The 20,502-nt window shown below is 54.0% G+C and overlaps 2 protein-coding genes across 4 annotated transcripts in view; one reads left to right on the top strand and one right to left on the bottom strand.

Moving 5' to 3' along the window:
- Nucleotides 1-18,197, top strand: part of PSAP (prosaposin) — a 30,726-nt gene extending 12,529 nt beyond the window's left edge. The window contains exons 2-15 of one of the 3 annotated variants that reach the window (XM_037055828.1): nucleotides 3,920-4,053; nucleotides 6,060-6,134; nucleotides 6,690-6,815; nucleotides 8,052-8,252; nucleotides 8,675-8,818; nucleotides 9,253-9,309; nucleotides 11,161-11,166; nucleotides 12,983-13,114; nucleotides 14,483-14,578; nucleotides 14,907-15,093; nucleotides 15,180-15,337; nucleotides 15,689-15,769; nucleotides 16,052-16,159; nucleotides 17,196-18,197. In XM_037055828.1, coding sequence (XP_036911723.1) covers nucleotides 3,920-4,053; nucleotides 6,060-6,134; nucleotides 6,690-6,815; nucleotides 8,052-8,252; nucleotides 8,675-8,818; nucleotides 9,253-9,309; nucleotides 11,161-11,166; nucleotides 12,983-13,114; nucleotides 14,483-14,578; nucleotides 14,907-15,093; nucleotides 15,180-15,337; nucleotides 15,689-15,769; nucleotides 16,052-16,159; nucleotides 17,196-17,231 — 1,541 coding nt within the window. In that variant the 3' untranslated portion in view covers nucleotides 17,232-18,197. Of the gene's footprint in view, nucleotides 1-3,919; nucleotides 4,054-6,059; nucleotides 6,135-6,689; nucleotides 6,816-8,051; nucleotides 8,253-8,674; nucleotides 8,819-9,252; nucleotides 9,310-11,157; nucleotides 11,167-12,982; nucleotides 13,115-14,482; nucleotides 14,579-14,906; nucleotides 15,094-15,179; nucleotides 15,338-15,688; nucleotides 15,770-16,051; nucleotides 16,160-17,195 lie in introns of all 3 variants that reach the window. The other 2 variants (XM_037055827.1, XM_037055829.1) reach the window with 2 other exon arrangements.
- Nucleotides 6,276-20,502, bottom strand: part of CDH23 (cadherin related 23) — a 427,421-nt gene continuing 413,194 nt past the window's right edge. Inside the window, exons 68-71 of the mRNA XM_037055825.1 lie at nucleotides 20,275-20,379; nucleotides 19,123-19,460; nucleotides 16,185-16,188; nucleotides 6,276-6,288 (exon numbers count right to left, since the gene is read on the bottom strand). Of these exons, the coding sequence (XP_036911720.1) occupies nucleotides 19,134-19,460; nucleotides 20,275-20,379 (432 nt within the window). The 3' untranslated portion in view covers nucleotides 6,276-6,288; nucleotides 16,185-16,188; nucleotides 19,123-19,133. The remainder of the gene's footprint in view (nucleotides 6,289-16,184; nucleotides 16,189-19,122; nucleotides 19,461-20,274; nucleotides 20,380-20,502) is intronic.

Below are 20,502 nucleotides of genomic sequence, written 5' to 3'. Positions count from 1 at the left end.
TTTACACTGGATGGCTATTTTTGTGTTAGCTGTTGTCTTTTTTTTTTTAATTTGACAATCTAAGGGAGAAGAGGTCAGTGCCCCTGCTTAAATAGATATTGCATGTTTTAAAAATTCTTGTGACACACCAGTTGAAAATCACTGTCCTAAGAGACTTCGTGTTTCAGTTCAACCCTGTTTCAGTTCAGTTGAGTTTCATTTTCCTGGCTGTAATGTTCTTTTGGAATCTTTTCTGTTAGCCTCTCTCTCAGCCCTCGATGCTGCCGCCTGTTGCTTGGACATTTTGGAGTGAGTTCTCCATTCCAGTTAGGAGCCCAGTCATCCGACTCTCTCACCTCCTTTTCAGTCCTTTGGCCACATCGTGCCTGGGCTGTGGAGACACTCACACAAGCTGCTGCCCGCAGGATCGACTCCTCCTGCCTTTTGTGGGAGTGAGTGTGCCAGATGTTGTCCTACTCTGTGCGCCTAAGTTCTGTCGTAGGCCAGCCCCTGCCTCTTCCCTTTGCCCCAGTCCTGAAAAGACAAAGGGCGTTTGTTCCCCTTCAGTGAAGAAGACTGTTCGGGAATTTCCCTCTGCTGTCCCCACTTAGCCAGTCTGTGGTACCTCTGTCTTTTAGGTGCCGGTTACAGTTCATTTTGAAGAAGCCACTTCTCCTTCCCTCCTAGGCATTTAGTAATTTTCTTTGTTGCCCTGGGCACATGGCTCCCTGCGTTCCTATTTTACTTTTGTGCCTCTCTCTTTCGTGTCTGTCCCTCCCTCTGGGGGGGTGAAAGAGCCCACGTCTGTGCCCATTGGTCCCCGCCTTAGTGGTCAGTGGTGCTGGTAATCCCGCCTTCATCGTGGTGGTTTTCCCGCTTCTCTGGGAAAAGCCGGGCTTGCCTCTGGAGCTTTCAGTGCACAGCCAGGGTCCCTGGACAGGTGTGGTGGTGCTTGAGAGCCCCTGGGATTGGTGTGAGGATTTCGTGTGTAAATACGTCTTTTGCCCATCGTTTGTTTTCCTCTTGGGAGAGCAGCTCCCAAAATAAGCACCTGAACCTTCCAGCAGGTGGTTCACTGGTGTCTCCCATGCTTGTGTTTCAGCCTCGCATCACCGATCCTGAGGATGGGCGGCTGTTTCTCTGCCAGTATGCATTGCTTCGTCTTAGGAGATCACATCTGCTGTACGCTGCAGACTGTGTTTGTAATACGCACCTTTATAGATTGGCTTTAGATTGGAGGTAAAGGGGAATGCCTTGCTGAGAACTGAACTTCCAGGAGCCGGGACGTCAGTTTCATTTCTCAGTGCCCCTGAACTCTGTTTCAGGCTTGACTTTGGTGACTTCGTGCATCTACCAGCTTGGCTGCCGTGCCTGCCTTTACCTCTAGTTCTGAGGTGGGGGGCTTGCCTTGCTTAACAGACACTGTTGGGACTGGGAATGACCTGGGGTTTGTTAGCTGGGCCAGCGTCAGATAGAAGGGGCTACCCAGGTGATTTTTAGTTCAGAATAGCCTGGCCAAAACAAGTAACAAAAGCATTACTGCAAATGATTACTGTTTCAAGTTCCTAGAAGCTGTAAACAAGCTACAAAGTATTCTTGTTGCTTGGGCCTGTGATGGTGCCTTCTGTTCCCTGAACCTGATAGATTTTGCTCATTGGCAGCTGGTTGCTGGCTGGGATGGTTGGAGAAAACCCTTGGATCAGAGTTCCACTTGACTGTGAGAACAGAGTGTGCCAGTCAGGCCTCATGCGGAGACTGCTCACGGGCCCTGCTTCTTTCTGTCTATTGACATGTATTCTCCTTCTGGCTTCATCTGTGTCACTGTGTGTTCCTTTTCCTGGACACTCACTGGTAGCTTCCTTTTTCATTAATGGGGCTCCTTCCTCCTAATCGGAGGTAGAACGAGGTAGTATAGCTTAGTGGGTGCTTTTCAGGAGTCCTGGGGGCCCGGTGCCGGGGAGGAGTGTGGCAGGTGGCAGCTGCCAGGTCTGGGGCTCCCACTGGTGTAGTCTCCATGACCCCCACACTCCCCGGAGCTACTCTTGTGACTCAGTTTCTGCCGCCTCCCTGGGGACCACCCCCAGCTCAGCTGGCCTGCATTGCTGGTTAGATGAACTTTCCTGGGCCATCTGGGGGGCTTGGTACTGTTTTGGATCTCGCACATGTTTTCCCATGGAAACCGAAGTTCCAGCCAGCAGCCTTTGGAACGTGGCTAGTTCAGACGGGTTTATGAACCAGTTGTGGTGGGATTTTTGTCACCAAGGGGCAGAGAAAGCTGTAGACTGGGCAGCAGATTAATAGTACATTTGCTGGTCTCTGAAAGGGTGGAGATAATTTGGCTTCAGCTTTTGGGGGGACCTGTGCTTTTTGGGGTCTCTTCACAAATAGTTTGTGGAACTACAGCTTTGGTTGGACAGCTAGTAATAATAGCATTTCATTTCCTTCCCTCTCCTAAAAGGAGAGCACCTATTGACCTCACCTGTGCTGTATACTGTGTGTGTGTGTGTGTGTGTGTGTGTGAGCATAGGTGTGTCACATGTCTGTAGAATTACTGTGCCCTCTCTCAGCTTATAAGTAGAAACAACGTGCAGTGTGACTGCTGGGGTTGGAAATGCATTCCTCAGTGACCAGGGTTTTCACCACAGCCGGCCTGCCAGAAGCCACTGGCGCCCCCTGCTGGGGTCTGCCCCCGCCCCTCAGTCATCACTGATGGGAGCCAGAAGGAATCCAATGTTTCCTAGTGAGGGGTTTTCGGTTTCCCATTTCAAAATCAAGGGTACTGTAGACCTCCTTTAAGAAACAATAAGAACTCTTAGGGTAGTTTACAAAATGTTTTAAAAAATTATGCACATACAACATAACATTGGGGGTTAAGTAATAATTCAGCTAACCACCCTGCTTTGCTGTTCTTTTCCTGATTTTTGTGTAGCTCATAATTTCACATTCTTGAATTTTCCTGTTATACATTGTCTTGATCTTTAACAGCCCCATAATTTAATAAGAATAGCATTCATTTCTCTGTTTTTGTCTATTCAATTGTATCTACTTTTTAGTATTGTGAATTATACTTAGTATATTTATGCATATCATTTTACCTTTTGAATTTCTCAATTTCCTTAAAACATATTTCTAGAAGTTGATTACTTTTTGAAGAGGGATATTGTTTCAGTTCTAGAAAAACCCATCACACTGCCGTCGGCGTTACAGGAATGCATCTTTTACTACAAACTTGTCACCGTTCAGCGACAACACTGCTATGTTTTTTTCTCCCTTGGCTAATTTAACTTTCACAACATGGCCCCTTCTTTAACCCGAGTTTCCTCAGTCTCGGGCGAGGCTGACCCCGGCTGCTTCGCTGACCCCAGCCCTGCCCGTCCCTTCGCACCACCGCGGCTGCGCGCTCTGTGCCCGGTTTGAGTGGACGCAGTTCACGCTGTGCTGTGTAGCCTCGCCACTTCGCTGATCAACTTGCTGATGTGCAAAAGCGCACTATTAGGCTTGTAAAAGTGTTTCTGTTAGAACATTCCAGATTGTTTTTCTGTGTAATAAGGATATGAATCTTAAAGACAGGCTGATTTTCATTCTACAGGAGTTAAACTCTATACTTAAAAGTCAGTCTTCTGTGATTTCTTTCATTACCTCATAGGATTTGGACTTTCTTTAAGGTTATAAAGATTAAAAGGTCTGATGTTCCCTGATGTGCTTTAAAAATGTCAATAGTTTGAGAGGAAAAATGGAGCCACGTAGACTGATCCCCTCAGCCCTGTGACTGACATGACCACACAGCGTGTTCGGTGGGGCTGCGTGCTTGCCTCTGGGGTGGGGGGCCCAAGCCAGAGTGCCCCGCTGGGTGCCAGGCCAGCGCCTCCCCCTGAGTGACCGCCTGAGGGGGATCTGGTGTGCGAGGCGAGCCACCTCCTCACAGTGGTTTTCCTTCCAGCTGTTGCCAGTCCCGTCCTGGGCCTGAGAGAGTGCACCAGAGGCTCCGCGGTGTGGTGCCAGAATGTGAAGACGGCGGCCGACTGTGGGGCCGTGAAGCACTGCCTGCAGACCGTCTGGAACAAGCCGACGGTGGTGAGTGCCCTCAGTTCCGCGCTCCGTCCCGTTCTGGCGTCCGTACCCACTGCCGTGGGCAGAGCGCTTTCTTTTGCCTCATTTGGTTTGCTTCCCACGGTGACCCTGCGAGGGAGGCAGGACCACCTGTTGGTGGGTGTACCCCTTTTACCACAGAGAATGGAGGTTGGAGAGCGTAAGGTGGCAGAGACGGCGTGAGGCCCTCCCGTGCCACGTGCTCCACGCTGCCCTCCAGGCCTCCGTGCCTACCCCACCTGTCTGTGCCAGGTGAGGAGCCGGCAGCAGGTTCGCAGCTCTCATTCCCGGAACTGCGCACACGAGGATCGCTTTCACCCTTGGTCACTCACCCAGCAAGGGGATGCGAAGCGTTTCAGGCCCTTTCCCCCTTTTTGATGTTTTCTTCTCTGTCTCTCTCAGCTGCCTGTTTGGGTCACTACTAATTCAGACCCTAAAGCTTTAGTATTTATAATTTTATTTCTGGCTATGATCAAACTGGAAAAATGCCATGATTTTGTTTTTCATTTAAACTCTTTAAAAAAGATTTTATTTATTTATTTTTAGAGGGGGGAAGGGATGAAGAAACTGGGGGGGAGAAGTACCAATGTGTGGTTGCCTCTCACACACCTCCTAGGGGGGACCCGGCCTGCAACCCAGGCCCGTGCCCTGACTGGGACTCCTTTGGTTCGCAGTCTGGTGCTCAGTCCACTGAGCCACACCAGCTGGGGCTGAACGATGTTAAAAATGGCATATTAATGTGGGGCTCTTAACACTCGTGGGGGATTCCCTAAAGCAACAGGCCTCAGGCGCGTCCTTCATGTAACCTGAACCCCATCGTGAGCCGCCCAGGCTCAGCTGGCTGCACCCGCGGAAGGCGCTCTCCGCTTGCTCTGGGATGTGCCGCTTCCTGTGCCGCGGGCCTGGTCTGACTGAGCGGAGTTCGCATTCTGACACTCGTCAGTGGCCAGGAGAATCAGTAAGAGAAGAAAGATGAATTAAATAACCCTTCCCTTTCAGAAGCATTTTCCGAATTCATTGGAACACTGCCTGCTGCCACAATTGCTTTCGGATTTGGTCTCTAATTTGTTCCTGACCTTGTCTTTAATACTTCATCCTCTTTCCAAGTTTAATGTGTGTCAGGCGAGGACTTGAGATCTTTCTCTTTTGATAGGATAGTTTCATGAGTGATGCCTGAATCTCTCGTAGTTGGTCCCATGCGCATTATTAGCCCGACCAAGTTCAGACTGGTTTCTCGGAATGCAGCTGAGATCACCGGTGTTCCTTAATCTCACCCAGGCACGTCGATTCCTTCCTCATGGGTCAAAAAGCAGTTCATGTCAAGAAGGGAGCCCCCTGAGAACTTTGAGAACCAACTGGATTTTCCATGGTCCTGGGCCACGTGGGGCCACGGGTGCCTCGGCTTGTCAGAAGACGCGTGTTGTGTCTGTGCTCTGGGGCGGCGACAGGTGGCCTCCACCTGAGCGCAGCGCCGACCAGGAAGTGGGGGGCGGGCGAACTGCAGGGGACGGGGCCCGTGTGGTGGGCGCATGGGAGCACTGGTGGGCTTGCTTCCCTGCCCCCCCCCACCCCTTAACTCTGATAGTGACATTGGTCCCTGGTGACATCACATTGTGTCGCCAATCTCGGTGGTTTCCGCTCCTCCGATTTTCACCTTCCAGAGCCTGTTTCCTCACAGCTGCTGTGAGTGTCCCTCTGACACTGGCTTGTGCCTCGTGCGCCGAGTAAGAAAAGTGCGTCTGTGCGGTAGAGGCACAGAGTCTCCTGGCCAGTCGGTCTTTCCTCTGTGGCGTCCGAGAGCGTCTTGTTTTGGCTGGGCCCCAGGACGTGCCCGTGTGTCAGGTGTGGCCGCGAGCGCGCCCCTGGCCAGACAGAACGGGGAAAAGTGGGGGGGAGTTTTCAGCGTGCACGGTGTGAGTTATGCCCTACAAACACCGAGTTGCTCTCTCTACAAACACTGAGTTGCTCTCTCTCCTGTCCTTTTCTCTTAGAAATCCCTTCCTTGCGACATATGTAAAGACGTCATCACCGCAGCGGACAACATGCTGAAAGACAACGCCACCGAGGTGAGCTGCCACGGGCGCGTGTGGCCGTGTGAGTGGAGGCCATGTGGCCACATGTGTTCAGTGCTTAGAAGCTGTGCCTCGGGGCCGGGGGTCTAACACACGGTGGTCTAGGCCCAGGTAGGGTGTGATTAGGTCAGGGGGACGCACACCGTTTCTGTCACGCAGTTTTTTCTGCCCCATCTTTTAAAAACATAAAAACCATTTTTAGCCACAAGCTATACAGAAACAGGCTGTAGGCCTGAGTGTACTCACCCACTCCCCCAAGTTCAACACCCAAGGCCGATTGTGATTCTGCCGGCATGCCATTGGCCTTTGGGCCTGTTTGGCTACCACAGCTCCCTTGAATTCCCTGTGCCTGTGAGGCTGTGGATTGGAGGGTCTGCTTTTTGCCCCTCTGCTCTGACAGCACCCCCTTCCCCTCCCCCAGGACCTCTTTGTGTGAGGGTTGCTGTTTTCCAGCCCTCACTTTTCTGGGAGCTGTCGAGGGCCTCTTGGCTCCCAGCCCACTTGTAGAGAGGTGCATCCTAACCTGTCCCTTGCCTGTGTCCTCTCTAGCAAGAGATCCTCGTGTACTTGGAGAAGACCTGCGACTGGCTTCCGAAGCCGGACATGTCTGCCTCGTGCAAGGAGATCGTGGACTCCTACCTCCCAGTCATCCTGGACATGATTAAGGGGGAGATGGTACGTGGTGGTGCACAGGTCTTCCTCTAAGGCGCTGCTGGGATCCAGGGAAGTACCGGACCAGGACAGAGTGGTTAGAGTGGGAAGGCCATTTGCACATTTGGGTTTTCCCAGCAGCTCTTCGCTGCAGCTCTAGCAGCCACAGTGGCCCTGGCACGGCAGAGCCCTCTGCCTGCAGCTTGCAGGGGTTGCGAGGGGGCGAGCAGAAACAGGAACTCACGGGATTACGGCGGGGATTACTACCGGCATAACGTTAGTAGGTGCTGATTGGCAACTCCTGCCTCGAGCAAGTGATTCATTTAATTTCCGTGATTTTTTTATCCTAAGGAGTGAGTCAGGGAATGTACTTGTGGGTTCCGCTAACAAGGATTCTCAGCCTTCATGCAATAAGTATCTAGTGTGTGTAACCCGTGTGCCAGAGGTTGGGTTTTCAGCCATGAGCTAGAAGCCAGGTTTGTGGAATTTGGAAAAACCCTAAGAAAGAAGAGGTGCTTAAAAAATTGAGAGGCCCACGGCCCTGAGACCGGACCAGGGCTCTGGTAAGGAGCATGGTGTACGTCATGCAGGGCCTGTTAGGCCACAGTTAAGGGCTTCGGGTGCAGCAGGAAGTCCTTGTGGGCTTCAAGCTGGGGGGTGCCGTGACCCTAGGTACCTTTTTGAGAGGGTTTGGTCTAGGTCCTGCCGAGTGGGACTTGAAAGAAGGGAAGTTGGCAGGATAGTCAGGCACCGGATGTACTGGGGTAGTAGAGATGGACAGATGCATCTTTATTTGTTTATTTAAAAAAAGACTTTATTTATGTTTAGAGAGGAAGGGAGTGAGGGGAAAGAGAGGGAGAGAAACTTTGATCAGTTGCCCCTTGCACACCCCCAACTGGGGACCTGGCCAGCACCCCCAGCATGTGCCCTGACTGGGAATCGAACCAGTGACCTTTTGGTTCACAGGCTGGTGCTCAGTCCACTGAGCCACACCAGCCAGGGCTCATATTTTCTTAGAGGGTAAGTGGACTAGACTTGCTGATGGAGGGGATGTGTTCCAGGTTTCTGGCTCGAACTGCAGGGAGTGGTGCTGAGGCCATTGCTAAGAAGGAGATGGAAGGGCAGTGGGTTGGGCGGGTTCGTTTGAGACGACTGTGAACTGGGTGTGTGTGCAGGGAAGGGACTAACTCAAAGGCACCAGGCGGCCTGCTTTGTTTTCCTCTGGGGAGAGGATTTCTAGCTGGACTTTTTTCCCACCAGAGCAACCCCGGGGAGGTGTGCTCCTCCCTCAGTCTCTGCCAGTCTCTTCAGAAGCGCCTGGCAGAGCTCAATCACCAGAAACAGCTCGAGTCCAATAAGATCCCAGAACTGGACATCGCTGAGGTGGTGTCTCCCTTCATGGCCAACATCCCCCTCCTCCTCTACCCTCAGGATGGCCCCCGCAAAGAGCCCCAGCCGAAGGTAAGGCAGCGGGCCTCGCTGCTGGGCTCCGCGTGTGGCTGGGTTAGAGACTGACGTGACCGGTGTCCACACAAGGGGGCAGTGTGCAGGCGGTTCCTACACTGTGGCGTCTGCAGCAGACGGCCCCCAGGTGGCTGTGTCCTGGACTTTCTGAGGGACCTGGGTATTTAAATGAGATTAAACTAAATTTTAGAACTGGGATTTTTAAAATACGTGAGATTGCCCTCCCTGTTAGGTTTTACTAAAATGAATGTCAAATTGATTTTAAAACTGTCAGTGGCTTCAGAGCCTGTAAAACCGCAATATGAACTGTTCAGGGAGTTCTGTGCTCGTGAGCACGCGGGACGTTTCCCTGGGAGCCTTCATCCTCCTATCCCTAGTCAGTGTGGGACTGTGCAGCCTGCCCGTCCCTGTGTCTCTAGGCTGGCGGGGACGTCTGCCAGGACTGCGTCCAGCTGGTGACCGACATCCAGACTGCCGTGAGGACCAACTCCACCTTTGTCGAGGCCTTGGTGCAACACGCCAGGGAGCAGTGTGACCGCCTGGGGCCTGGCATGGCCGACATGGTGAGCCTTGGGTCTTCCAGGGCCCTGCAGCCAGGAGGGGGGCCACGAAGACTTCACTTCCCGGGGTGCCGTTTTAAGTTCCATCTTAAGGGCTTCGAGGAGGAGATTGTTCAAGCAACTCCCTTCCCCTTTTAAGTAGAAGCAGCTGGATGGAGTGGGCGGTGGGTACTTTCCTTTGTGGCCGATTCCGTTTGTATATATAACGTAACTCTTGAGACAAAATAGTGGAAGGAGACCACTTGTATGAGGATTTCCTTTTCTCCCAGTAATCATGTAAGGAACAACACTAGAAACAAACTGCCATTTTTGTCTTAATAAAACTTCCCAGAGCAGACATGTATGAGACTCCCCGGTGGGGGTGGGGGTGGGGGTGCTGGGGTTGTTGGCGTGGGGTGGCAGCCAGCCTCACCGGCCGTCGGTTTCTGTGTCCCCAGTGCAAGAACTACATCAACCAGTACTCCGACCTGGCTATCCAGATGATGATGCACATGGTAGGTGGGGGACGGGGTCCTCCGTGGCGTTTTCCCTTATCTCAAACTTTCTGATTTCCAGGAACTTTGAAACTATGGTTTCGTTTTCCTTGTTTACCTTTGAGTTAAACTAAGTGGTGCCAAGATGAGCCCTTTGACCAGCTGGCTCTCCCCCTGCAGCTCACTGCCCCCCGCCCCCCGCCCCCTGCCCTTGCCTAGCCTGGCCCTCGGCACGGCCCTGGTGCCTTCCTGCTGGTCCACTGCATATGTGAGCTGGCCACCAGACGACTAGCATTTGGCTTTCACCCTGGGCCTCATGGGACCGGTCTGCTCTGCCGCTCGGGCAGGCCTGAGAATCGCTGTGTTACAGCCTGAATTCTGGGGCGGGGGGTCTTGCTTCGTAGAGTGGGTCCCTCACTGCTGCTCCCACACTCGCTCTGGAGTAACCAGGTGGTAGGGGCAGCCCTCATTATTAAAGCTGGAAAGCACCGGCAGCGAGCCGGCCCCACGCAGAAAACCGGTGTGCAGAGCAGGGGGGTCTGGAGCATCATTCCACCGGGAACGTGCTCAGGCCTCCGGAGGCCTAGTCGACAGGGTTTGGGGGCGGGTAGCACTTCCTCCTTTCTGTCACGCTTGCTTATGTGAGATGGCCTACAGTCCTTGAGTTTATTCTCTAACCAGGGGCTGTTCATGCTCTTACTGGGATTTCTCCATGCCCGTTTCGTGCTGCTGCAGCAGAGTCCAGTAGTGGAGGCCCTAGTGCCTGCAGAGCCCTGAGGCTCCCTGCCTGGCCCTGCGCCAGCCACTCAGGACTGCACCCAGTGCCCGGGGGAGTCCTTTGGGGTTGTCACTCACGCTGTGCCCTGTTCAGAAGCAGCTTACGGAGGTGTTCAGTGAGGGTAGGAAAAAATAAACCTTTAGTGTGACTTGATCTAGTAAGTGCTTTTTCATCGCTGAGTAAAAAAATTTCTTACTGTAAAAATTACTCTGCCTATTAATTCTTTGGAAATAGGGATAACACTTCCCAAATAGAAAATCATTGGGGTTTTAAAAAACATCAGTGGTGTCCTATTTTATATACTACTTCAGATTTTGTAGCTTGCAGTTTTCATCTAAAGTTATATTGGTCATTAAATGCTTTGTACAGTTGGTTTTAAAGCTGCTGCGTGGTGGCGCACTGGGGGCTAGGACCCCATTTATGCAACCAGTCCCCGGGGTGGGTGTCTTTAGCTTGTTCTCAGGTTTGCCCTGGGAGTAAAAGCGTGGCGAACATTCTTACAGCCGAATTCGTTTTTTCCCTTAGTCTAGGTGATTGGAACTAGAATTGCTGAATCAAAAGGCAAAGCTATTGATAGAGGGTCAGACCAGCTGTCCAGGCTAGCCTTTGGCCCCTGGGGGTAGGCTGCAGGAAGACCTGCGTGGAGCGTGGGCCTGGGGGTCCCGAACCCCTCCCGTCCACTTGACAACATCCCTGATTTGGGCAGCGCTGTGTCTTGTTCCATGTTGTGGTTCGGCACCAGCCCGAGGGGAGGGCCTTGCAGGGGTGGTGGGGTCAGGCTTCTGGGGGTGGAGAGCCCTTCCCGATGTGGCGTTGTCTTGGGGCCGACCTGCCTCCCCATGTTTCACACACGAAGTGGTGTCAGGGGCGGGGGGACGGTGCCCACGCAGGCTGGAGAGAGTGGCCTGCCCGCGGAGGCGGGCCCGTGTGCACTCAGTTGCAGGAGCAAGGTAGGTGGCTGCTTTGTGGCTGCGTCGGCATCCTTACACCTGGGTGACAGCTTGATTGTCGTTATTTTAATCTTTTCTTAACTGTTGTGTCCTTTCCTTTCTCTTATTTTTATCTCCGACTTCCTGTTTTTTGTTCAACAGCAGGATCAGGTATGTGACGGAGTCCTGCTTGTAGTGGTGGTGTGCTGCTCCTTGGCTAGTCTTTGTGTGTGGCATGACTCCCCCTGACAGACACGAGGCGAGGCTGCGAAGGGCAGGGTCCCTCTCTGTGCTCACGGGCCGGCAGGGGGGCTTCTGGTCTCTTTCCTGTGATGCAGCGAGTGAGGAGTTGGGGGTTTCATCTCCCCTTCAGGGGCCCTTGTTCAGAGCCGTGCACTCTGAACAGAATGAGAGCCCAGGGGGGCCAGATGCAGACCCCCAGAGTGATGACAGGGGACTGCGGGTGGTCCCGGAGGTGCCTCAGCTTCCTCACTGTAAGCCCAACTTCCGGTGGGATCTTGTTTCTGTCATGACTCGAGCCCTGCATGTCTTCAGTCTTGTTCTCCGTAACCCTGGAATGCTTCTCCTGCATGAGCGAATCATTTGCAAATAGCGAGCAGACTCTTCCCCGTCTGCTGGATCCAGAGCATTGGAAACAATCTCTTGATTGTGACTGCGCCCCTCTGGGCGATGGGGTCCTGTTGGTCCCGGGGCCCTGTCAAGCTGCCTGCGTGCTCTGTTTGTGGCGTGGAGTGGGGCACTGGCCATCAGACCAGACTTACTGAGCCGGGTGCCCTTTGGGGGCTGTCCTGAGCATGGCCTCCTTCCAAGCATGGAACTGAAGATTTTTCAAAGGTTTTTTGAAATCTGGTGGGAGAGGACTTTGGCTGAAATACCCAAATTTTCACTTAGGCCCTCTCATGGCGTTACTAGAACAAAGCTGATCTGAGACAAAGCAGCCATGCACCTCCTGAATCTTTGCCTTTTTTCTAAGAAGCTCCCCGTATCTTTGGCTCCCTTTTGTTTCCCCACATTAAAGTGTGCCGGAGAGGGTACTTCAGACCACTTTCAGACTCCTCCACTCTAGGATTTGATCAATCCTAGAGCCTTTTTGGCATTAAAGCAAGGTGACCCACGGCCATGGTCTGGCTCTCTTCCCTGAACAGGGCTCGTTTTTAGCAATCCCGTTCCCGCTGCTCTTTGGTTTGGTGGCGGGAGTCAGATGCCATTGGGCCTGGAGGTGGTTGCTGGTTGCATTAAGTTTGCAGACTGTACGGAGCCTGTGTACCTCCCTTGCTCTTGGCCACCGTGTGGTGCAATGGTCAAGATGTTGTCTAAACTGTCTGGGTCTCCGTGGTTTGGTGTCTGGTTGGGAAAGGGGGGTAAATCTGGTGATGTGAAAGGATTCATTAATTTGGGTGACTGGGTTTTCACGTGCACTGTGTGTGTGAAATTGTGAACGTAGAATGTGGTTTTTAAAAAAGCCAACACTTCCCCTTCATGCATCATTTTAAGTGTCTTGCCATCTCATGATCTGGTGTGGTTTCAGTTCTAACACACTCGGCTTTCTGTTAGTTTATGGGCATAGTCTTCTAGAAAGAACATAGAGCTTATTTCCTCCTGAGCTCAACTGAAAAGCAGGTTCTAAAGCACAGCGGTGTCCTTGGAGGTGATTGGTCCCCCATTAAAGGTGCTGGGAGTCTGGCTCCCCTGCGTGCCCCCTGGTTGGAGCAGAGACAGTGGTTCTGACTCCTCTCCCCTCAGAGCTTTGTGCGGCCTCTTCCTTTCTGTGAGACTGGCCCATCTGCATTTGCATGAGCTCATTTAGATTTAACATGGCATCTTGTCTGGGCTGGGGTGGGCAGTCAGCCCTTGATATGGGGACCAGAATGCTCCCTTAGCACCCTGACCGTTGTGTAGAGAGGGTGGGCCTAAGGGGTGGTTGGTGAGGGTGTACAGCTGACTCCTTTTTCTGTGCTCTCTTCAGCAACCCAAAGACATCTGTGGACTGGTTGGGTTCTGCGACCAGGTCAAGGAGGTGCCCATGCAGCCTCTGCTCCCTGCCAAAGTGGTCTCAGAGAACGTCATCCCTGCCCTGGAACTGGTGGAGCCCATTAAGGTGCCTGGTATCTTTGTCTTGTACTGGCCAGCGGCATGCTGAGTTCATTTATTTCCTTGGTTATAAACCCTAGGGCTCATGGGATTGAGTCTACATTAGAGCACGTCACTCAAGGTCATTTTTCGGTGCCTAGCCCCACAACCTGACCTGTTTAGATGTGCTCTCTGCGGCCTCCCTCTCATCTTCCCAGACACCGTAGCCACAGTGCAAGCTGGGCATCCCACCCGGACCACCCTGCGGCTTGAACAGAAGTCTCTCGGGGTGTGCTGTCTACACGCACGAGTGTGTTTGGTGTCACTTGGTGAAGAGCCTCCTTCATTCCAGTCAGTTTATACTCATCATGGCTTGTGGGTCAGGCAGTGTTTTAGAGATTGAGGCCCAGAACAGCCCGCCTCTAGTGGTGAACAGGGCTGTCCTGTTCGTGGGGCTTGCGGCCTAGTTCTTACGGGCCCAGGTCACCTGATACCTTCGCGCTGGCATGTGCGCGCACTTCTCGTTCCGGAGCTCGCCGCGTCCCTCTCCTTTAGCCGTCTTCTCCCTCCACTGACTTCTCTCAGCACGTGCAGTGGGAGGACCACAGGGCGGGTTAAGGTGCCTGCCCCGCATCCCCAGTTGGGATGCTCGTAGGCCCTGGCCCACCCGGCTGACAGAATTAAGGGCCAGAGAAAATGGACAGTTATAGCTTGCATTCTAGTCACATGTGGCTACTTAAATTAAGTAAAATTTAAAAAAAAAATCAGTTCCTTGGTTACACTAGCTAGCTACATTTCAAGTGCCTGTTAAACACACGTGGCCAGTGACTGCTGTGTTTGACGGAGGAGGTGGAGAATGCTTCTGTTGTCGAAGGACGTCCTAGTCAGCAGTAGGGCCTCGTTAAAGGCAGGCTCTAGAAAAGCAGTGTCAGGTGTTCGTGAGACCTGACTGACGCCCAAGAGCAGACCTGAAATGCGTTTAAAACTGGCTTCTAAGTCCTTACTTTGTTCCCGCTCCTCCACCCACGCCCTGGGATGGGCGCTGAATGATGGAGTAATCGTAGCCAAACAACATCACGTGGCAGCTCTTTGGGGAGGGGGACAGTTTCACTGCTCACACTGAAGTCTAAATTCTGGGTTGGGGAGGCGGGGAGGCGGGAGGCTGTGGCAGAGAATTGGCCAGAGGGATGGGTCTCCCATCTCCTGAAATCCAGAGGGCCTGGAACTGAGACCCCGGGAGGAAGCCACACCTCCTCATCCTGAGCTCAGTGGGAAGTGGCCCTTTGTGATGCTAACCTGTCCTTGGCCTCTGTGTCCCCCTCCTTGAGAGGAGCAGGACCAAGGGGTGAGGTGAGGGTCTCAGCATTCAAGTAACTTCTTTTTATCCTCTGAACAGAAGGACTCGGTCCAGGCGAAGCCTGATGTTACCTGCGAGCTGTGTGAGTACGTGGTGAAGGAGGTGGTCAAGCTGATTGACAGCAACAAGACTGAGGTGTGTGGATTGCTGGATGGCTGCCTTCCTGGAAGGAGGGGGCTCTGCTCTGTCTTGAGCCAGAGTAGCGTTGTGTGGAAACCCAGGAGAAGAGGTTGGCGTGGCACTTGCCGGTGGTGGCCCCCAGCCTGGGAATCTGTGTGCCCTCTCTGCGTCTGTGGATCCCCCTGGGCCGGGGCGGAGGAGGCGGCTTTGCCTTGCTTTGTGGCTCTTATGGAGGAGACGGCACCTTGCTGCTGACTGGGTTCCCAGTCGTGTTAGTATTTGCCAAATCTCCCCCACCCCTACTCAGCTTTCCACCTCCCCACATGATTTTCTTGTGTTTTAGGAAGAAATAATTCACGCTTTTGATAAAATATGCTCAAAACTGCCCACATCCTTGTCGGAAGAGTGCCAAGAGGTGGTGGACACTTACGGCAGGTCCATCCTGTCCATCCTCCTGCAAGAGGCGAGCCCGGAGCTGGTGTGCAGCCTGCTCCACCTCTGCTCGTCGCAGAGACGGCAGGCGCTGACCGGTGAGCCCCGTTAGGGGAGGCCGCCAGCCCCTGGGGCTCGGGGGGGGGGGGCCCTGCCAGTGCTGAGCCTGCACTCTCGCCCGTAGTGCACGTGGCTCAGCAGGAGGACGGTGGCTTCTGTGAGGTGTGTAAGAAGCTGGTTGGCTATTTGGACCAGAACCTGGAGAAAAACAGCACGAAGGAGGAGATCCTGGCTGCTCTTGAGAAAGGCTGCAACTTCCTGCCTGACCCGTATAATAAGCAGGTGTGCCCAGGCTGTTTCCTGCCAGAACCAGAGCCTACCTGGGGGATATGAGAGCTGAATGGTTCACTGGTTGTGCTCTTGCCTACCGTTCTGGAGCCATTTCTGCCTGTAGGAATGGCGTCCAGTGAAATTTTCTAAGAGGAATCTGTTGGCTCAGATGGAGCCACTGGGGGGAAATAGCATAAACAAATGAGACCGAGTGTTGGGGGGGTGGCACCTGGGAAGGGAGGCACTGGGGCTGCTGGGTTGGCAGTGTCGGACATTCTTGTAGAAGATCATGTCCTGCCCTTTTGTGCCCGCACTCTGCTTGGGCACACCTAGACCTGGACCCATGTCCTGTTTGCTTCCCAGTGTGACCAGTTTGTGACTGAGTACGAGCCCGTGCTGATAGAGATCCTGGTGGAGGTGATGGAGCCGTCCTACGTGTGCTCGGTGAGCTCTGCTGGGCGGCGTGACCTGGCGCGCGCTGGGGGACCCCGGCAGGGCCCTCTGAGAGTTTTGGCCGTGGGGCAGAGTCTCTGGGGAGGGGGTGTGGGAGAGCCCAGAAGACAGAGAGCCAGGCCTCCAGGCCCCACCACTTCACTCAGCAACCTCGGTGTTTTTGAAGGAGCACATCAGTTCTGATTCTTGAGGTTAGAAGCTGGTAACTTCAGTTTGAAAAGGCTTAGTTGGGCAGATCTAATTCTTCCTCTGTTTTGCCTTTTCACCAAACAGAAAATTGGGGTCTGTCCTGCAGCCCGTAAGCCTCTTTTGGGAACAGAGAGGTGTGTCTGGGGCCCAGGCTACTGGTGCCAGAACATGGAGACAGCCACCTTGTGCAACGTGAGTAGCCCGGCACCCACCCCACAGGCCTGCTTTCCCGGGAGCCTCCGGGACCGCTGGCTGTCTGCCGTGCCTTTGTTAGCGGGAAACAGAGGTCAAGAGAGGCAGTTAGGCATACTCACGGCTGGCTGCCTGGCAAAGGCCAGCCCAGCTGCGTTCTTGTCTTTGAGGGGTGAAGAATAAGTGGATATTTTTGTTTCTGCTTTCTTGCTTTCGCCTCTACTTCCCTTTGAGAGGGTCAGGTTTGCATGAGGTGCCCCCACGGATTGCACAAGGCCCTTTGACTTCATTGCTGCAGTTCTTGCATAAGTCCTCATGTCCCTCGGTCACTTCTGCCCTGGCTGGAGCTTGGCCTGAATCTGTACCCAAGGCCAAGCAGAGCTGCTCTTGAAAGGCCATGAGAGTTGGCACCTGCCCAACAGCCCCAGTGTGCTATGGCAACATCCTGGTGGGTGGCTGGCCACCAGTTGGGTGACCCACGTACTTTCCTGCCTTTATTGCTTAATGTTCTTTTGCGCAACTTTTTCTCCTTTGGGGTGGGGGAGGTTGCATCATTTCGGTCCACTGCGGGGAGCCGTGGTGATACCATCCTGGCTGTGTCCAGTGCCTGCCTGCAGCCAGGCCCCAGCCCATGGCATGTCAGAGGAGGAGTGGGTTTCTGCTGCTGCCCTGGGTGAACATGCCTGAGGGTCTATCTCTCAAGGCCTGAGCTGGACTGTGCCTCTGACTGGGGTGGGGGTCCTGCGTGGGGCCTCCAGTGTGGGTTGTCCACTGGTGCTGGGGCTTACACCTGTGACTCCCTGCCTGGTGGCTGATCTGCAAAACACTCCATTGCTTTGCATCTGCTCTGCTGGATGCTTGTCTTTTGAGTCCCCCAAACTGATGACCTCATGAGATGCTGTCCTGGGTCTTCAGTGTCAGGTGCCATCCAGCTAATGTAGGGCAAGATGAACAGGCTCCATTTTGGGGTGATATCTAATGCATGAATGGGCCAGTTTGCTCCTGAAGATTAATCCGGTTTTCTCTCTCCTGTCAGGCCGTTGAGCATTGCAAACGTCATGTGTGGAACTAGAAAGAATGTTCCGTCTTGGAGAACCTACTGCATCTGTTCGTACTTGTGTGTCTGGAGGAATGACCTGTCGACTTCGTTATAACAATAGGCCCCTCCCCCACTCCTTTCTTATCTCCCTTATCAGTAGCCTTGCTGTCCTGCAGTGGTGCCCAGCCCACCCTGATGTAGCTGCTTGGGTGTCCCCATTCTTTCTGCTACATGGTTAATGACACACTGCGCCCTTGCATGGTGGTACCGGGATGAGGAAGGGGCCCTGAATGCTGGCAGAACCTCAACCCAAGGAGGGTGCCTCCCCGCTTCCTGGCCCTCTTGGCTGCTAGCCAAGCAAGCAAAACAGGCAGCTTTATGTAAAAGGTGAGAGGCTCAAAATGATGAGGCTTCTCACCTGTGTAGCTTGCACTGAGATTTTGGAAAGGCCCCTCGCTCCGGAGACCTGGGTGGGGTTTGGGTTCCCTGTCCCTGAGTGAACCTTTGATCCAGCTTTCCTGTCTCGTTCCTGGTGATGCCTTGTTTAGGGTTGGGGAGGGGCGGGGGAAGTCTGCCTGGATGCAACCTCTTGGCTCTGTGTGGATGGCCGGTGGGCCTGGCTTTTGTGTGTGAACGTGTGGGCAGTGGTGACACCCTCAGGCCTGTTCCTGTGTCTGCCGAGGCCTGCTCTGCGCCCTGCTCTGCTGCCCAGGGCCTCCCACCTCACTGGGCAGGCTCAGCCCCCACCTCTGACCCATTTCAGAGCTATTCTTTTTGACTTTGACATATATGTGGAAGACGAGCCTCTGGCTTCCAGGTAGAGGGCCTGCTGGGGGCTGTGTGGGGGCCTTGGCCTCTCTCCGCTGTGGCTGAGACCGCTGTTGCACCTGTGTTGGCCAGAAGGCAGCAAGACCTGCAATTGCCATTAAACGGACTTAACAATATTTTTGTTTTGCACCTGACTTTCTGTGATTTAACAATAAAGCCTGGTCCATCAGATCTGAGTGTTTTTGTGCTACCTCGGCCAGAGGTTTGGTTTCTGATTACACTCTTTAAGGCCATGGGCCTGTAGGTGCTCAGCGGTCCCGTGGCACCGCTTGGTCAGAGAAAGAAAGCAAAGTGGGTAAAGAAAGTTGCCCCTGCCCTCCCTGAAATACCCGGGGCTGGGTTGGCTGGGTTGGCCGGGTTGGCCGGTTGGGCCCGGCCGCTGTGCCCTGCGCCCCCGCGCCCCCCACCCAGCCACGCGGGGCATCAACCAAAGTGAGTGCCAGTTACTCATGAGCTGCTTTTCTTTTTAAAATTCAGACCATTCCAGAAATGTTCAGTGAGTACCAGTGAAACAAACCAAGGGGAAAATATTGAGGGAATAACTTAATTTAAAAAGGAACACAGATGAACACTCTATATTCAAAACCCAGGGAAATATCAGTCATTTTTCTGTATGAGCTGGGCACATTCGGGAAGCCAGTGCGATGGAGAGCGTGGTCTGTGGGCAGTAACCTTGTCCATGTGGGGAGGCAGAGACCACTCCCTGCCCCCACCCGGATGTCCCGCCAGGAATGTGGCAGAAATGCAGTAAGAACCGGAGTCGGAGTCGGGGCCCTGGGGGGGGGAGTGGCACCGGCCAGGGTGGAGAGGGCAGAGGGCCTGCTTGGCCTCTTTCAGCTCAGCTTGAGCTGAGTTGGTCTTTAAACTCCTGGTCTCCCAGTGACACTCTTTACCTCGTCCTTAGACTCTTAACATTTTTGTTGAGTTTTCTTAAAAAAATAACAAATTTTGTGAAGGTAGAGATCAGATACTGAATGAGCGCCTGGCAGAGGAGGAATCTGAGCTGCCGATGCGGCTCCCGCCACCGGACCGACCCGAGGCCGTGAGCCAGGTCGGCCAGGAGGGGGCCACACCCTGTGGTCCTGGTGCGGTGCACAGTCCGTGTCGTCATAGCTCCGTGATCTCCAAGGGGCTCTCTATGATCACGTCTCGAACTTTGTGCAGGGGCGTGGATTTGGCAGACTCCGTGCGGGCATTGCGCTCAAAGGCACTGGCCTCAGCAGCTGTCAGTGTCTCCAGCGAGCGGCCCAGCCCCTTCTGGTCATCCTCGGGCAGGCTGTTGAGGTCGGTGGCCAGGAGTGTGCCCGTGCTGCCGTGCACCAGGTGAAGTCCGTCGGGTCCCTTGAGCTCAGGTGGTGGCTTGTGGCCGAAGCGCAGGCTGCCTTGGCCCGGGCTGCGCTCCCCTGGCTCCTCCTCCAGCTCCGTCTGGATCAACTGCAAGAGTCCAGGGCCCGCCACATGCTCAGAGCTGTGCCCAAGGGGTAGCAGGCGGGTGGCTCCGGAGCCCTACCTGCTGTGTGCCCGTCTTCGCCCTACTGCGCACGGGGAACCCTGGGCCTGTGCGGAGGGCCGTCCAGCCTCCAGCAATGTTTCTCACACGGGGCACAGAACCGGGGAGACTGTGTTCTTGGGAGTATGGGCTCCTGTGAGTCTTGAATTTTGTGTGTTCATTTTGATCTATAAAAACCCTGTGATGTAGCTGTAGTGTTGGGTTTGTGATCGAGTTGGTCTCAAGCAAGGTCAACACTGGTGGCCAGGCCGAAAGTGTCCCCAGGTGAAGTTGGAGGGGACTAATGGGGTGCAGTGGGGACCCACAGATAGCGCTTTCGTTCTGTGTGGAACCCAGCTTCAGCCCATTTCACCTGAGGATGTTGACCCAGCTGGGAATCTGGGTTTTAGATAAAGTCTAGCACTTTATCACCACAGGCAAACAAAGCATAGGTACACGTATTTGACCCTATAGCCAGTTTCTTTAAATCACGTCACCCCCTGAAGGTATATTCTTAAAGTTCCTCGAGTCTGAGAAACACTCCCTCGTGCCCACCCATGCGTAGGAAGCCCACTGCAGAACCAGGAAGCAGAGCCCCCTGCCCTTCTTCTGTACCCCCACCCATTGCTGTCTTTTGGTCCTGGCTGCTGAGCCCCAGGGACTCTGAGGAGGAGGAGGGTAGCAGGAGAGCTAGAGAGAGAGACAGAGAGCACCCCCAGGGCTGGGGCACGGCACACAGCTCCCCTGCCCTCCCGCTACCTCGGAGATGGAGGAGTGGCAGGAGGAGGCTTTTTGCACCATCCGCTGTGCAAAGAGCTTTTTGAGCCGCAAGTAATCCTCCAGGACCACCTTCAGCAGCGAGCCCTGGGGGAGGGAGAGGGTTAACCCCCCACCACAGCCCTCCCTGGCCTCCCCACCCCTCGTTCACTCCCATGACACAAGGGGGCCATAGAAGCTGACTGGGAATCTCGGAGGCGCAGGCCTCTA

This window comes from Sturnira hondurensis, unplaced genomic scaffold, assembly GCF_014824575.4.
Source record: "Sturnira hondurensis isolate 20B ecotype Veracruz unplaced genomic scaffold, ASM1482457v3 Scaffold0008761, whole genome shotgun sequence".
Lineage (NCBI taxonomy): Eukaryota > Metazoa > Chordata > Mammalia > Chiroptera > Phyllostomidae > Sturnira > Sturnira hondurensis.
Note: the sequence above shows the minus strand (reverse complement) of the source record. Positions and strands in the feature narration are given on the sequence as shown.